At 40.7% G+C, this 18368-nt stretch overlaps 1 protein-coding gene across 9 annotated transcripts in view; it reads right to left on the minus strand.

Annotated features, from left to right (window-relative positions):
* Positions 1 to 18368, minus strand: part of CDH23 (cadherin related 23) — a 568554-nt gene that overhangs the window by 488835 nt on the left and 61351 nt on the right. For all 9 annotated transcript variants that reach the window (XR_006102875.1, XR_006102876.1, XM_042457557.1 and 6 more), the window contains exon 3: positions 15329 to 15406. Coding sequence is in view for 7 of the 9 variants with exons in the window: in XM_042457557.1 (XP_042313491.1) it covers positions 15329 to 15406 (78 nt within the window). In the remaining 2 variants the exon portion in view is untranslated. The remainder of the gene's footprint in view (positions 1 to 15328; positions 15407 to 18368) is intronic.

Consider the following 18368-nt stretch of genomic DNA (forward strand, 5'->3'; position numbering starts at 1 on the left):
AAAATGTATAACTGAACATTATTTGACCTATTGAAATCAGTGGTATTTAGATGTATTTTACTGTGAAAATGTATAACTGAACATTATTTGACCTATTGAAATCAGTGGTATTTAGATGTATTTTACTGTGAAGTAAACAGTGTTTACTGTAAAGAATTGTAGTTCAACAGTTGGCTCACTGAGGACTTTGTTACAGCTTTCCAGCAATCCACTGGGCTTCATTTAATTTACACAGGTTTGATGCCCAATTAGTAACTCATTAGCAACTTGCCTGCAGTATTTTCCTTAGTCTAGTACATTTTTCCTAGCTTTCAATATCTTCTAGAGAAGAGATAGGAATAATTTGTTTTACAAGTTCCATGCTGTCCTTTTGGGGTGGGGTTCAGTGTGACACTTGGGATCCTCACTGACCCCCCACAAATTGTGCTACATTTATGAAAGCCCTTTTACATCGCCCTGAAAAATTCAGCCCCAAAAGCTCTAGGTTTGCACCAAAACACAGACTTTAAGTTTACAAATGCCTTTGTGGTGCTACTGTATGATAATTTCCCTATTAAATAATCTTAATTCGATATTAAAACACACAAACATCAACACTTGACCCCTCACAAAAACATACAATGCATTATACATTATACAAACCAAACAGAACAAAAGAAAACAACCAACATACAAACAAATCTCAAAACATATATAGAGCTTGTTCCCCTGCCCCCACTTCTTAAAAAGAACAAAAAAGAAAGGAAAGGGAAAAAAGTACAACAAAAATACAGACTAAAACATAGACTAAAATGTGACCTTCCACTTCTCTCTGACTGCTTTCTTAAACTAACAAAACAATTTCTTCTCTGTAATCTTCTTTGACACTTCATTTATCCACTCATTTTATTAACCTTACTCTATCCATTCCATTCCTAATCACCAAATAAAGTAAAAAACAATATATCTTATACATCAAATTCAGCACTACTGATATCTCCTCTTTTTCAATTAATATTGTTTTCTTAAATATTTTCACTGAATTATATCTTACCAAATTAGACAGTTTATCTAAAGAGGCTAATTCCATAATCTTTTCTAACTAATCTAAAAATGTAGGTATTCCATTGGTTTTCCACTTCTTTGCAAAAATCGGTCTCAGAAATTATTGCCTATATCTAATGCCTAACAAATCATAAAATGGTTTACATGTTCCTCCTCAGTGTTAAACCTCAATAACAACTTGTACATTTTACTAATCAAGTAATTATCTGGAGGAAATTAAAATCAGGTGGTGCTGCCCACTGAGCTCTGGACTATGTTCATTCTTGTTCTCAGTACACTAACAGCATGCCACAGTAAACCAAGGCTTAACGTGAACAAGTGTAGCTTTTCCCAGGGCTCACATGCTTTCCCCTCCTACTTTACAGCAGGGAATAGCTGATCTGCAGCTTGCACTCCGTTTCATCCAACCACCAATGCCTTTAATTGTATGGATCTTGAAAAAGTATGGATTGCTCTTAAATAAATGGGGGTGCCACAACATTTGATTGTCCTGATATATAACCTGTATTCAAGACAGGAGGCTACCATCAGAACAGAATAGGAATAATTGGCAAGGGAGTCTGGCAAGGCTACATTTTATCATTCTATCTGTTTAACATGTATGCTGAATGATTCATATGTAAAGCAGGATTAGATCTCAAGGAAGGAGGTATGAAAACTGGAGGTAAGAAAATCAACAATTTAAGATACACAGATGACACAAAACTACTAGGAGAAAACAGCAAAGACATAGACAATTCCAAAGAAAATCAAGGAAGAAAGTCCAAAGGTAGGTTTACAGTTGAACATTAGGAAAACAAAAATAATGACCACAGATGATTTACATTACTTTAAAGTAGATGATAAAGATATTGAAATAGTGAAAATTTTTCCATATCTGGAATGAGTCATTAATCTGAATGGAAAAAACAACAAAATAATCAGAAAATGACTAGAGCTAGAAAGGATAGCTAGGAAGAAACTAAATAAGATCTTAAAGACCCCATTCCCACTGGGCACAAAAAGCGATGTATATTGTTGCGATTCTGGCTTGAATTTTTTTCCCGAGTCCTAATCAAATCTGGTCCTTCATTCTCATTAGGAAAGGCTGCAAAATGACTTGATTTATTTTGACCCATGTTTTTGTTCACATTATATTTTTCCCCACCGTATTTTTAAAGCGGGGTAATTTGCTCACCGTTTCCATTGCCCTTCCAGAAACCTTTTAAAAAAAGCAGCTGTCAATCAAGCGCTTAGGCGATTAGACGTCACAGTAACGTCAATTGCTTCAATGCATTTTGGCACAGGCTATTTTTGTTCCCCGTTCCCATTTGCGTCTTTCAAACCTGTTTTTCTGTTTTGTTTTGTTTTTAAGCAGTCAATCAATTGCTTAGGCAGTTTTCCCCTCTGGGAAAAGGAGGAGCCTCCATCCCCCCAAGTCCCTTTGCCTCCCAAGCTGCCCTGTGTCTTCCCAAAACCCCTCTGGGGAAGGGAGAAGGAGCCTCCATCTCCCCAAGTCCCTTTCTCTCCCAGGCTGTCCTATGTCTTCCCAAAACCCCTCTGGGAAAAGGAGAAGGAGCCTCCATTCCCCCAAGTCCCTTTGCCTCCCAAGCTCTCCTGTATCTTCCCAGAACCCCTCTGGGAAAGGGGGAAGGAGCCTCCATCCCCCCAAGTCCCTTTTCCTCCCCCACTGCTCCCTGGGCTGTCTGGTGGGTGATCGAGTAGGCATGTAATAATAGTTAAAAATAATAGTTTAAAAATTGTGTTCAATGGGTCTTCTCACACGTCAGTCTATGAATGTGGAACAGGGGGGAGGTTGCAGGGAGCGTAATGTGTTTATCACATTTGGAGGGCAATGTAGCAATTTGCTATGTTTGGACACCCGACAGAGCGCCTAGGCGATCGAAAGCTTAATTTAAAAATAAATAAATTTGTCTACACATGCGATCGCCTTACCCTGCTTCCCACTCCACCGGGGAAAGGCTAGGTGAACGGGAGAAATGGTGCTGGTAATGCAGGAAAGAGAACAAAGTGGGTGACACCCCCAGGCCAGCCCCTTGAGCACTGCTCCTCCAATCCCCAAGTTCTTGAATTGGACATCCTTGTCGTGCCCATTCATTTGCCCCGAATCAGACTCAGGAGGTGCAGGAAAAACCTCCAAAAAAGTACAGTCAAATTAACCTGGGTTTTCCCTGGAAAATCAGATCCGAATTCCAATGGGAATGAAATCGGTGCGATGAGGATCAAATGCGCTCTCAAATGGGAATGATGCCCCCATAATCCGAGTCTTGATCCACAGTGGGAATGGGGCCCTAGTGTAAAGATATGGCTGTGAAAGGCAGACAGTGAAGTCAGCAGGAAGAAAATCAACTCATTTAAAATGTGGAGAAGATGCTGCTGGAGAAGAGTTGTACAGATACTATGGACTTATAAAAAGACAAATAAATGGGTCCAAGGGCAAATCAAGTCTGAACTCTCCCTAGAAGCCAAGATGACTAAACTGAGACTATTGTACCTTGGAGATATCATGACAAGACATAACATAAAATACAATAATGCTTGGTAAGATAGAAAGCAGTAGGAAAAGAGGAAGGCCACATTACAGTTGAATACATTCAATCACTGGAGCCACAGCTCTGAGTCTGCAAGACCTGAGCATAGCTGTTGAGGACAGAGTGATTTCAAGGTCTCTCTGATAGGATTGCCATAAGTCAAAGTCGACTTGAGGGAGTGAAAAACAACAACACCCCCAAAACAAATAAGCTCTATCCCAAATAAATAATTGTGCTGTCAGTAGTATGAAGAGAGGTACCATATGTTCTTGCTAGATTAACCCAAACAGAATCTCATTTACATCATTTAAGTGACTGCTAAGAAGCATACACACATAGAAAAAATATTAAATATATACTCTAGTGGGATGCATTCAAAAAGCATATGCAAATACCCTGATATTTTATTGATTTTTTTCTATTCTTTTCTCTCCCCCCCCCTTTTTTTTTTCTGAAAAAATTATGTCAGGAACGTCAAGCTTTCAAGCTAGTTAGAACTATTTGAATTGAAACCTCATAATAATAATCAGTGTTGTTGTTGTTGTTCTTATCCTGCTTTTTTCCCCATTCAGAATTCCAGAAGGCTTTGTCATGTGCCTTTAAGTCATTTCCAACTTATAACAACCTTAAGGTCAAAGGGTTTTCTTGGCAAGTTTTGTTCGGATGAGGTTTGCCTTTGCCTTCCTCTGAGACTGATAAAGTGTGATTTCCCCAAAGTCACCCAGTGAGTTTCCACAGCTGAGGGGGGTTTGAAACCTGGTGTTCAGATTCATAGTCCAGCATTGAAACCACTACACCAAGTTCACTTTCAACAATAAAATGTTCACAGTTAAAATTCACAAAATTCAAGAGAAAATAATTAAAGACTTGCATGAATAGCCGGCTTCAAGCCAGCTTGGGGTCACAGCGTATGCACGATGCATGTCCCCAAGACACCCAGAAGCCGGCTTTATGCCACCTGGCTGCCCACACAGCAGCTGGCTTCAGGCTGCTCCAGCAGTATGGCATTTACATGCCGCACTCTGCAGGGGTGTCATAAAGCCACCACGAGGTGGGGAAAGCCGGCTTTTTGCTGGCTCAAAAAGGAGCAGCATTTTTCCACTTCTTTTTCAGCCAGCAAAATGGCAGATTGGGGCCGTGATGTGTAGTTGCCATGGCCCCAACCCAACAGAAGGAAGGGCCTTCCAGGCCGATTTCAAAACAGGTTTGTAATGGAGAATACAGTACTTGAAATAACTGGGACCTGAGTGTTAGGTCCGAAACAGACAGCCCAAAAAGTAGGGCTTCTGGCCACTTTGGGGGTAAGATATGCAAAGAACACATGCCCCAACACGATCAGAAGGTCTAAGGTGGCCCGAAGCTGGCCCAAAAACGAGTGGCAAAAAGCCGCTTCTTGCTGGCGGCACATTCAGAACTGCAGCAGTGGCAGGCTTTTCGACTGCAGCATCTGTTCACGATGGTCCTGGGCTGAGGGAGCCCTGGTGGCACAGTGGTTAAATGCCAGTACTGCAGCTACTCACTTACAAGCCACAAGGTTGTGAGTTCAATCCCAGCCAGGGGCTCCAGGGTTGACTCAGCCTGGCATCCTTCCAAGATCACTGGGAACCCATTTCACACACACACACACACCTCCTGCCATGAGGCACAAAGAGTGCGGTATCAGGCGGTGCTTGTTTTAGGGCCTTTCTAAGAAGTATTAGTGTATTGACCCGTATACATGTTAACCCAGGATTTTAGGGTCAATTTTGGGGCATAGATTTCTTGACGTATAGCTGTATATATACAGTAAATAAATAACAGTAGAAACTATCAACATTAGTGAAAATATTATTTGGACTCCACTAGTCCACCATAGTAACAAGCTGTCACAAAGCAGTCATATTTCCATTTCTTAAAAAGTGAGAAAGGGAAACCTACAACAGGGATTACAATGATGTGAGATACTGTTCATCTTACAGAAATGTCTACCTGCTACATACGTTTTAGACATAATGTGAGGGGAGGGGAGTAAACATCTTAAATATTTTATTCATCATTCTGACAGAATGTATTCTATAACCCATTTTTATCAGGGGGAGGAAGGCTTCAGCAGGAAAAAATTCAAGGAAAACTTAATTTTTTTCTGTGTTTTTTTCATTTTTTCCTCAGACCTTCACATCTTTATGCTCCTGGAGATCAAAATCACCTGGGGAGGGGAGAAAAACATTGGTCTAGGAAGACTGGAAGGCTCAGGGCCACAAAAACAGCCTTGGGAAGTTCCATATGCTCCAAGGCCACACTTTGCCCCATCCTGCCCTAAACTAAAGCAACATCCTCAGTATAGACGCTTGCAGCTAAGTAATGGGGTAATATCACATTACCACTGTCTCTGTCGTTCTTTTATCCATATAAGCTCATATTTGGTCTTGAAGATGATATGCTTCACTGATCCTCAACTGCAGACATAACCTTCTGCAAGGCTGACTGAGCAAATACCTCTACATTTGAGTGCATTTTTATACATTGATTCTCATACCATCATCTTTAACCTAACTTGTTCTGAGATTCACCCAATGCATTGAGCTAACTTGTTTTAATATTCACCCAATGCATTAGATAATTAAACTTGCTTTAAACTTCCTAGCTCACCAAATCAGTAGATTTTGTATATCATATTTGCATGTACATTACATCTACACGTTCACTATATATGATATGAAATATACAGTCGTCCCTTGCCATCCGTGGGAGGAACCGCACTCACTGAAAAAGCCAGGGCTTGCCATCCACATAAGATCAGATCCATGGATAGCAAGCCTGCAGCTGACATGGGCGCTCTGTAATGTCTTGTACTCCCTTGTTAATCATAATTAGAGTTGTTGTTGGCAAGATTGCCCTCCCTAAACTTCTTGCTTGCTTAATTATTTATTTATGAATGCTGTCTTTCTCTGGGAATGGGATCCAAGCAGGCTCACAAATTGCATAGTTTGAAGCCATGGCAGTTGATGCAGAATCATAGTGCTAAAACTGTGCAGTATGAAAGGGCCTTTAGACAACAATGAGAGACAACAGCAGAGTTTCACAGGGCCAGTTACTGCAAAGGAGAAAGCAAGATCAAAAATTCCCTTGACCTGTTTAAAATTAAGGATGAAAAGAACACTTGCAATTTTTCTTGTTCTTAGCACCCTGTTTAGAGCTTTTTATTTTTAAAAAATTGGGAAAAATCTGCCAAAAATAAAAAGAAGTGAAGTGTATAGAAAACAGTATTTTGTGCATGATATACTGTGGGAAAAGATGGTGTTTAAAACAAGCCATATATTTTGTGGCAATAACACTTTCATTTTTAAAAAAGTGTGCAAAACCTCTGGTAAATTAGCCTAGCAGAGAGAAAACATTTGTTTCCATTCTTGGGTGTAAGACCAAAGTTAAAGGTAAAGGTTTTCCCTTGCCATTAATGTCTAGTTGCAACTGAGTGTAGGGGGTAGTGCTCATCTCTGTTAGTAAACTAAAGAGCCACCGTTGTCTGAAGACGACTCAGGTGGTCATGGGGCCAACAGGACTGCACCGAATGCTGTTACTTTCCCACTAAAGTGGTATCTATTAATCTACTTGCATTTTCATGCTTTCAAACTGCTAGGCTGGCAGAAGCTGAAACCGGTGATGGGAGCTCACTCTGTCCTGCGGTGCTTGGGCCTCGAACTGCCAATCTTTCACTCTTACAATGTTCAGAACTGGCAGAATTAACCACTAAACCACCATAAGTATTTATATTTAATCCCACAGTCATATTTACGTGGGAGACCCTAAATGTGTTAGTGTGTATATTTCATTTTTATATCTATATGCCTACACACGGACATAGACATACAGAGTTTACTCTTCACACTGCAGTAGGTTGTGTGTGTCAGTCATTACTTCTGGTTGAAATAACTGACGAGGGGGTCAGTCCACCTGAAAATTGCTCTCCAAAGATCTAAATGAAGCAGATGGGCATTGATGGTGTTTTCAAGGAAATTAATCAACCAGGACCAGCAGCGATGCCAGAAGCTTCATAGGCCCAATCTAGACTAATGAATTCTGAGCTCTCTGTCTTAATAGCTCCTGACAAGACTAATTTACTCATGTAAGTGATTAGAAAGAGAATTATCTCTTTAATTGTTGCTTAACACTTCTCTAGGTATCACGTGGAGAAAGGGGAAGGCAGATAAATTCAATCCAGAAAGAAAAGAGGGAATTATTGGAGAAGGAAGAGAAGGTGTGGAGAAAGAAAACAGATGTAATAGTACAAATGAATTAAAGGAGATGGGGACAGAATAAAGGTTTGAAGGGACACAAGTTGAGCTTATTCTGCATTCCATTTATAAAAGCAATACTTGTTGGTGTATACCTTCTAATCATTTCTTACTTATGACAACCCCAAAAGTGAACCTATCATAAGGTTTTCTTTGGTACAATTTGTTCAAAGGAGGTGGTCATTGCCTTCTTCTGAGGCTGAGTTCCATGGCCGAGTTCAAACCCTGGTCTCCAGACTCCAAGTCCAACACTCAATCCACCATGCGACATTGGTTCTCAAAGCAATATTGATCAAGGGCAAATTGGTATTTCACAAAATCTTACCCTCCCTCCCATATATATACAATGGTTAACTGTTCTTTGCAGTCCTGATTAGCTGCTGGACCATTGTTGGTTTGGAAAAATAACCATTTCCCTCAGTAAGCATGTCGTGATCATACAACAAAATAAAATTTAATTTAAAAAAGACACAACAGAGGGGCAAACACTGCAAATGAAGATTGAGGGAAGCAATTCCTCAATGGCTATTGCCTTCACTCAGCCTTAAGCGACATCCTTACACAGCCATATTTGACTAGCTATATCATATCATTATATCACAAAGAGGTTGTCTAAGAAAAAATGTATACCAAAATTGTACCTGACTGTAGACTGTTATCATCATCTGGATACAAGTAATTGGAATATGTGAATATTAGTTGGGATAGCAAGTCTTCTTCCCTCTCCCCAATGGGAGAAAAATAGCAAATAATAATAATAATAATAATAATAATAATAATAATAATAATAATACCCACAATACCCTGATGTCCAAAGAAGAGAACATTCACATTATACAATCTGACAAAATGCTATTGAAATACATAATGTTCCATTGCCAGTACCACCCAGTAGTTCTTTTATTGGTGCTCATTAATTGGCAGACACAGTAGTTATCAGGGAGGAAACCTGAGAATTAATCAGTCCACAAGCCTTATTAGCACACCTCCAAACCATCTCTGTATTTAGTAGATATCAGCCCGTCACAAGTTGATGTTCTCATAACCATATCAAATAGTGAACATGTTTTAACGGATTTAAAGAGGGATTTTAAAAGGTTGGGTGGAATGCTATTTTGATTGCCCTCTTAACTTTCTAAAGCCTGCCTGGTCCTCTCAGTACGTACATATGTACAGCATTTGATTACTGGCCACAGCGAGAAACACTGCATTTGAAGTAAAATTAAAGTTGTGTCTTTAATCACACATTCAAGTGAGAATATGCATGTGTTAATGAAATGTGAAATACCTTTCTCAGTGGTGGTGAGAAGCAGAAAGAAAAATTGTGTGTGTGCTGAAAAAGCAGAAAACATGGATGAGGGTTAGCTGAGAGCATAAATGAAACTGAAGTGGAGCAAGGGTTGCCTAGAAGGTAAGAGGCAGATTACGGTAAAAGTACAAATGAGAATATAGGTTGCCACAATTAGTCTTCCAAGTACTGTACTATCTTGTTTCTGGATATCAAAAGAAGAAGAAAATTCTTCAGGAAGTTATAAAGGGAATAAGGGGGAAATGGCCCTTCAGATGTTATTGAACTCCAACTCCCAACAGCCATAGTCAGTAAAGATAATGATAAGGAAAGGTGGGAGTTTAACAATATCTGAAGGAAGACATGATTCCTACACTTGAACATATGCCTCATGTTCAGCTGTGCTTGATTAACAAATAATAAGGCATAGCACACAGAACTACAGTCTCCATGTTTTTACTTTTCACCTGGTTAAGGAAGAAAGTGCCTGAATATCCCCAAACATTACAATCCCTGCATTGTTTGTTTAACTTTACTTAAATAGATAGTTATTTGAAATTAGAAATTCAATACCAGAAATCCAGCCTCTTGAACATAACACATTCTTTTAAAAAGAATCTTGTTGAAGTCTTCCATTATGTACAGTTCTCCAAGAACTGAGCACTACCAGGGCAGCATTATGCAGTTTTCTGGCATATCACATTTTCACAACATACAAACAGAGGTGAATAGCATACAATGTATTTCCACAATGCAATGCAAAAAAAAACCCCAGTACCCAGCACATCCCAAGAGAGAACAGCCTGTACCTCTCAGAGCAGAGATTCCTAGCCATGTCCCAAACATCTTGCTACACAAATTAGATCTCATCAATAGACACTAAAAGCAGTGGTGTCACTAGGGTTAGTGTCAGGCAGAGCAATGCCACATCCCTCCCACATCAATGGCCATCCGCTGCCAGAAAGGAGGGGGCATCCAGGCAAGTGAGGCAGCAAATGGGAGGAGAGGGCTTCCCTGATGCTGGGTAGCAGGAAGGCTGGCAAGGGCCTGTGTGTGTCCACTACTCTTGCCTTCTTCTTCGCTGCCCTAACTCTCTCGGTGAAGGGAGGCAGGGCAAAGGAGAGGCTGGCAAAGACGTACAACCATCACCTGTGCTGCCTTTCCCGGTGCCATGGCTCCTTTGACAGAGAAAGTGAGGGCAGCAGGGAAGCCAGCAGAGATGAGCACCCACCATTGCATGCCGGAAGCACTGCACACACACACAGAGGGCCTGACCAGGTGTAACCTTCCTCTGTGGTGTCACCCAGTGTGGACCTCATACACCCCCACTGCCAAGTGACACCACTGATCAAAAGCAAACTTGGGTTACAAACAAGCAAATAATAGATATACAGGCATTCTTCCAGCTGTATTTAAATGGAGTGGGGAAAGAAAAGTTTACAGGCCACATGCAAATCCTCAAACCCTCAAACTGAAAAAAACAACAACCCATTATCCTAAAAATATAGAAGGCAATTTTGGAAGATAGGAGGGAGGAACTGGCCATTTTAGACCAAAGAGAGGGTACTGACTTCAAGATCACTTCCAGTTGCGAAAAGGGCCCCTCTCTGGCCTAAAATGGTCCAGGGAGGGGCAAAACAGCATGGAAATTTATCTCTAAAACATTTTTGGATGTTGAGGTTATCCAAGGAAATGGGGGGAGGATGCAATCTCCCAATCCCTGAGAATTGTCTGCCCCATGGAATAAAGGGTAATTCATATAGTTTCAAGTACGTTAAAGATTTGATTGGAGGGAACTGAAAATTACTGTCATAGAAATCTGCTGCTGACAATCAGATCCATGTTTATATTTTCACTGACAGATCCTTTAAATATCTTTTTTTTTAAAAAAAAAACTGACCAGCTTTCCCTAGAGATAAATGAAGTGACAATAGTGTTCTGTAAAGACCTTCTCGAGGACAGGAGCCAATAATAAGAGTCAGAACTGTAATAATGCAGTTATTAGATGAGACCTGGATAGCAGCCCTTCATGGTTGTTTATGAACATGTAGGGCCTTATGATCCATGTAGTGCACATGTTTTATGAGATGAGAGTCTGGAAAGAGGTTGAACAAACCCCAATCGATATCTGTATTTACTAAAACTGATCACTGACAAAAGTAAATAAATAAAAGCTAAATCTGTCTTTCAAACCTTGAAATATTTTGCCAAGGTCACAAGTCAGCCTCCCTCCCACACACACACACTTTCCTTGTTCTCAACAAGCTCACTAGTAGCTAAGGAGATGTGGAGGACACATACATGTGTGTCATATTTTAGGTTCAGATAAAGGAAACAGGCCTGAAACAGATGGGCCAAATAATACTGTTTCTGGCCATGTTTGGGGCATAGTGTTTAGATGATGTATGCCCCAAATGTGGCCAGAAGCCATGCTGAGGCGGCCTCTTCTTGGAAGAACTGGGCCAAAAAGGAGCAGACAAGATCCGCTCCTTCTGCTGGCCCGGTTCTGGACCACGGTGGCAGCCCAGATTGAGGTCAGGCATGTGTGGCTGCCACAGGCCTAATGCAAATGGCATAAGAGTGGCTGCACACTGCTCTTTCTGGGCCATCTGTTTCTGTCCAGAGTTTTATATTTTTCATATTTTTTAAAAAAATCATATTTTAAAATTTACAGTACCTTTCTTAGCTCAGCAAGACCCCCTCCCTTCACCCTGGTGGGTTTTTTTAATGAAAGAAAGTGGCAAAATATTGTTTTTGTGAGTTTTATGAACAGCCCAAACCAGAACAGACTTAAATCTGCAAGTGTAGCTGAGGATTGTTCCTCTGTTATAAAAGTCTGTCTTTATACTCAGATGATATTGGAGTAAATGCTGAGTGTGTGAGGATGGCATCAGTCACACTGTTGCTTTTGAAGCTTGGAAAGTTTCTTATTCTGAGCATCCAAAATACAAAAATCTACAGAGGCCTTGTGTTTTTGGATCCAAAAGTGGAATCCAAAATTGGGGGGGGGGATTCTGTAGAAATGTGAATGTACATATACATGGCCCTTTGGATCCGGTACTGGGACACCCTACCCATGAATATAAAAAAACCAGCAATGATTGCTTCCCATATTATTTAATGGTGTCAATGTGAATGCACATTCTTTAGAGTGTTTATGGCACATTACAGACCGCCCCTTTGGGGCAGCCTGTAGGCACTCCTTTCCCCAGTGTATCGGGGCTTCAGCTGCCAGAACGGCAGCCTCTGAGGCCCCGGTCTGCCGCTTTTCAGGCTGCGGGGAAGCGGCAAAAGGCCGCTTCCCTGCAGCCTGGAAAGGGGTGTCCTTGAGGCTTCAAGCCCCAAGGATACCCAGTGATGGCGGGGAGGAGGAGAAAGGGGCTGCTTGGCTCCTTTCTCCTGTGCGTCGCTGGCGCAGCCATCTAAAGGCTGCGCCCAGCAACGCAAAGCTGGAAGGAGCTCCGAAACGGAGCTCCTTCCGGGGCCACGGAAAGGGCGCACTAGGCACCCTCACGCGGCCCCACTACATCACAACCGCGCCGCCTCATTTGGAGGCAGCGCAGTCATGACATAGTCATGGCGGAGGCTGTGTGGAACGGCCACCGCCATTTTGTATGTGCTGAGCACGTACTAGGGTTGGGGGTGTGCGGAAGCACCGCCACTTCCTAACCCTAGTACATGCTCAGCACGTACTTAGAGGCCCGTCTGTAACAGGCCTATGTTAATTTTGCCGCAATTTAATATTAAGGCACATACTGTAACAATCCATCTACAATCAAATTTATGAATCTGAAGCCCAAGGGTTCAAAGGGGCAACTGTCTTGCTAATTTTATCGTACTGTAGGAGGTTATCACAAATAAAGTAACATGCCACAGGAAAGAAATACAGTAGACCATAGTTTTGTAATTAAGTTCAGGGATCCAATAACTGAACCAGAAACCAAGCTTCGAAATACACTGAAGCAATAATCCAGTTTGAGACTGCTTTAACTTTCCTGGGGAATCCTGGGAACTATAGTTTTTGTGAAACATTTAGCCATCTCTGGCTCAGTGTTATGAAACCCTGGAAATTGTAGTTTATTGTGGCACCAGAGCTCTCTGACAGAGAAGGCTAAATGTTTCACAAAAACTGCAGTTCCCAGGATTCCCTAGCACTGAGCCATGGCAGTTAAAACAAACTAGTTTATTTCTGCAGTGTGGTTTGGTCGCAAGAGTAGAAGAATGTACCATACACCAAACCCACCAAGTAGCAAAGGAAGAGAATGAAAACAACCTGTTTCCCCAAGTCAACTCCAAGAATAGGAATAACTAAACAGGACCACTGCTACTCCATTTTACTAGAAAATAATCACCAAAATGTGATTAAATTTACCCAAATATTAGGATTTAGATCTTATAGTTACATTCTTACTACATCCGGTTTAATTTCTCTTTAATCATTTCTTAAATACTCAGTTTAAGAGGCTGTTACTTTCACATTACCAGTCTTCTGAAAATAGGGATGGTAACCATATTCAAAAATATTCAAAAGTAGCCAGAAAATATGTTTCTTTGTGTTCCAGGAAATCCTGACAAGGAGACACCTGATTGACAAGAATCTTCACAGTTTATCCTGCATAAAATCTGAGCATAATTTTTCGTGCAGTAAATATAATTTCTGCTAGGAAAAATCATTTTCTGTGGGAAATATATATTTCTGTGTGCAGAAAATACTACTTCCTATACAGGAATCACTAAGCCCTTAGTCTATGCAAACTTTGCATGTGGGTATTTTGCATATAAAAGAGCTTTTTTTTTTTTTTTGGTCCACATAAAATAATATTTCTGGCCAGAAAATATTTCCTGAGCTGAAATGCTGTGGTGAAGACTTACCCAACACTGAACCACCCTGAGTCCCAGTTTTGGGGGGGGAAAGGGGATACAAATGAATATAATACTGATGATGACAACGACAACAATGATAATGATGAGAAAAATGTGCACATGGGATGCATCTACACTGCAGTTTGACACCACTTTAAGTGATGTAGCTCCATCCTATGGAATCCTGCAATTTGTAGTTCTACAAAGTCTTTCGCCTTCTCTGCAAAAGAGTGCTGGTGCCTCACAAACTACAAATGCCAGGGTTGTGGAGGATGGAGCCATGGCAGTTAAAGTGGCACCAAACTGCATTATTTATACTGTGTAAATGCACCCACGGTTTTAGGTGGAGCAACAATATTATCCCTCTCTCTGTGTATATGTGCCTTCAAATCACCTGAATATCATAGGATTTGCTTAGGCAAGGAATACTCAGAGGTGATTTTGTCAGTTCCCTCTTCTAAAATATAGCCTAAAGCACTTGGTACTCGCTGAAAGTATCCCATCTGACTACTAACCAGAACTGACCTTGTTTAGTTTCCAAGATCAGATGAGATCTGTTGCCTTTTGGGTATCTAGGCCATAGGAAACAATATTTTATTTGAAGTAAATAAAATTCAGAAATATTATATCCATTGTAGACAGTGCTGTTTCTTGTGTAGAAAATGTTTGCTGTGCAAAAATACCACATGTGAATTTTGTGCAGAATAAAATATTTAACTATGCAGTTTTTAAAGATCATCTCACAGTGGGAAGAAAATTACTAAATGACTTCTTGCATCCTTTGAGAATGAAATTACTAAAGAATTGTGCCCTTATCTAAAACTAACATTTTAATGGTTTAAAAGGCAGCCCCTTTAAAACTGACATGGAGTGAAACAGACTGGCACCATACGCCAGCTTGGGGGGGCGGCGTGAGAGTGTGTCATTTAGACAATGCATGCCCTGACAATGCCCCCAAGCCAGTGTCACACCACCCACCTGCCCACATGGTGGGCAGCATTGTGATGCACTGGCGGCACGGCATTTAGATGATGCACACTGTAGGAGCCCTGAAAAGACACGGCAGTGGTGAAAAAGCCAGCTTTTTGCCAGGTCAAAAAGGAGTGGCTTTCTGCCACTTATTTTTGGGCCAGCAAATAGCCAATTGGGGCCACAGCGTGCAATTGCTGTGGCCCTGATCCGGAGTTCAAAGGGGCAGTGTCAAGCCACTCCTTCAGGGCCATCTGTTTCAGCCCATAGTGTCTTGCCTTTCTGATTTGCTCCCACCTACAAAGACAGATGTATTGAAAAATGATATTTTATTAATTCAGCATGATGCTTAATGCACTTACCCACTGGTGTATCTTCATTGATCAACAGATAGGTGTCAAAGAAATAATTTATGAAATATGGCAATCGATTGCTCAGACCTGGAAGAATTAGAAAAAAAACAAATACATTATTTTTAATTGGAAAATCATGGCGAGAGGATAGAATACATACCAGTCTAACAGCAGAACTTAGCACTTTACATTTCTATATTGCTTCATAGAGAACTAAGCACTCTAAGCAGTTTACAATGCATAAGACAATTGCCCCTAACAAGCTGGATACTCATTTTACCAACCTACGAAAGGGTGGAAAGCTGTGTTAACCTTGAGCCCTGGGATCAAACTCACAACATTGTGGCTGCAATAAAGCATTAAACTACTGCACCACCAGGACTCCTAATGTAGTCTAAGGCTACATCCACATCACATGAAGTTCCTTTTCTAGGAATAAGCTGCTCCCAGTCTTTTTATAGAACAAAATAGTTGAAATTGCAACAGTTAGAAACAGAAATCTTTGCATGCCCCCCTCCAAAAAAAACCCTAGAATGAGCTGACTTAGTGAAAGCATTTATTCCTTGTTTTACTTAGGCACAGCGAATTATTTCAGTGCTAAAGTGGAAAGAGACAGGATTTTGAATGGCAGTGAGTGGACAGCGACAAATTTATAGTGAATTACCAAGAACAATGGGAGGATACATTGGGAATAGCCCAATATGCAAAAAGCATGCATAAATATTTAGAGCATTTCTATTGATAGTTTTTTTAGTAATAGTAGTACTACTAAGTAATAATAATAATAATAATAATAATACTGTTGCACATTTTTCATTTGCAGTGCACACAAAGTAATTTGTCAAAGTAATGTTTCTGTTGCAAGCATAGTCTTCTCTGAATCCCAAAGTGTTCAATACTGAGGAAACTAGATGTTTTCTTTGAGTAAAACTGGATGTTTCCTCAACACATCTCTGTTGTGGTTGTGTGGCACCCACTATGACTTGTATATGCTTTAGGACTATGGTTACTGCTTAAATTCATCATTGATTGATTAAGAATATCAATATGTCAAGTTGAAATATGCTCCAAATCAAGTCTTGTTTCCCTAAGAAATTCTTCTTCCAGTTTAGAATGTAAAACAAAATTATCAGAATGTGTATAATGTTCAATACACCACATACACAAATCTAGCCATCTTGCAGCAGGTATATGCCATAAGTACGTCAAAGGGTAAGCCAAGTATTCCATTTAACACCCTACTTCAGGAGTGGCCAGTTAGTGGCCCTTCAAATATTGTTGTACTAGAGTTCATTACTAATCATAAAGCTGTAGTTGAATTACAGTTTTACAGTTCAACAACTGGAGGGCTACAACTTCCTCATCCTTGCTCTAGTTTGTTACTATGACCTACATGGGTCTTCTCTCCAGCATTAGATAGGATCAGTTCTATTTTTTGTTCTTGCAAAAATTTAACAGAACTTTTGTCCCTAATTCAGACTCTAATCCCCCTTTCATCCCCAAGCATTTGGTGGTTTAGTATATCCCTAGCTACCTAACCCAACTGCAGCATTACATGTCCAGGCACATTTGTTTAAAGAACAAGAAAACAATGGCTTTCAGTTGGCCCTGTGTATCCATGGATTCTACCAACAGTGTGAAAATATTCATCCAAAAAAAAAAAAACCAACAAAGTAAACCCTGGTTTTGCTGATTTACATAAGGTGGCTTAATGGTTAAGACACTGATTCTGACAATCAGAAAATCAGAAGGCTGGTAGTTTGAGACCCTAGTGCTACATGATGGGGTGAGCTCTTGTCACTATTCCCAGCTTCTGCCAACCTAGCAGTTCGAAAGCAGGCAAATGCAAGTAAAGAACAGTGTTCTGTGCAGTCATGCTGGCCACATGACCATCAGAGTGGTCCTCAGACAATGCTGGCTCTTTGGCTTAGTAATGGAAATGAGCACCACCCCCTACTATCAGTTAACATCACACAGTAGGTTTAATGGTTGAGCTGGGGATCTAATCCTGGTCTCCAGAATCATAAGAGATTATCACACACAGATGGGACAGGATTGGGATCACTCCCCTGTCCTTATCCCACCTGTGACAGTGATCAAGCGAAAGGTTTTCAGATCATAGTGCTGATCCTGTCATTGATGTGGCACTGCATTAATGGGAACTCCTGTTAAGGCAAAATGCTGGGCAATGCACTTCAATGATGGGACAATGATGAGACAATGACAGGATCAGTGTAACGTCATCTGAAAGTATTTCACATGATCACTGTCACTCGTGCTTTCCAGATGGGATAATGTCTGGATAAGCACAACGCCTCCTGAAAGTCCTTCCTGTGATCATGTGGAAAGGATGGGACAGGGACAGGATAAGTACAGGAGAATGAAATCCCGTCCCATCCTGTCCCCTCCCCATTCTGATAATGTCCTTAGTCCAACACTCAAATCACTATGCCTGTGTAGATAGTGTGATTCATGTCAAGGGACTACCTTTACCTTTATTTTACTATGCCATTGTTTATGATAGGAAATGAGCATCTATGAATTTTGGTATCCATGATGGGTACTGGAACCAATCACCGGTAAATAATGTCTCACAATACTCAAAACCCGGCTATCACAAAAACATCCTGTTAATGACATATGCAGGCATAAGTTAGCGTTACACCTTTGTATGTCTATTTGTGGTCACAATGAAGGTTGATATTACTTTTTCCTTCGGCAACAGCCAAAGTGCCCAACACACTATAGAGCCAGTGGACACTACTCTTAAGCTATTCCGTGCCTTGTAGAGAGTGGGAAAATCACAAAAGCATCAGCTATACCACCACAGCCAGATACAAAATGAATACATGAGATGCTGAGATCACTGGAGGACCGCAGAGGACATTAACAGATCATATAATCATTTCTTGTATGGACTTTGGTTCCAGGATCCCCTGTGGATACCAAAATCTGTAGAAGCTCAAGTCCCATTAAATACAATGGTACAGTAAAATGGTGTTATATAAAATGGGAAAATCAAGGTTTGCTTTTAGAAATTTACAGACAG

This window comes from Sceloporus undulatus, chromosome 3 (genome assembly GCF_019175285.1).
Source record: "Sceloporus undulatus isolate JIND9_A2432 ecotype Alabama chromosome 3, SceUnd_v1.1, whole genome shotgun sequence".
NCBI lineage: Eukaryota > Metazoa > Chordata > Lepidosauria > Squamata > Phrynosomatidae > Sceloporus > Sceloporus undulatus.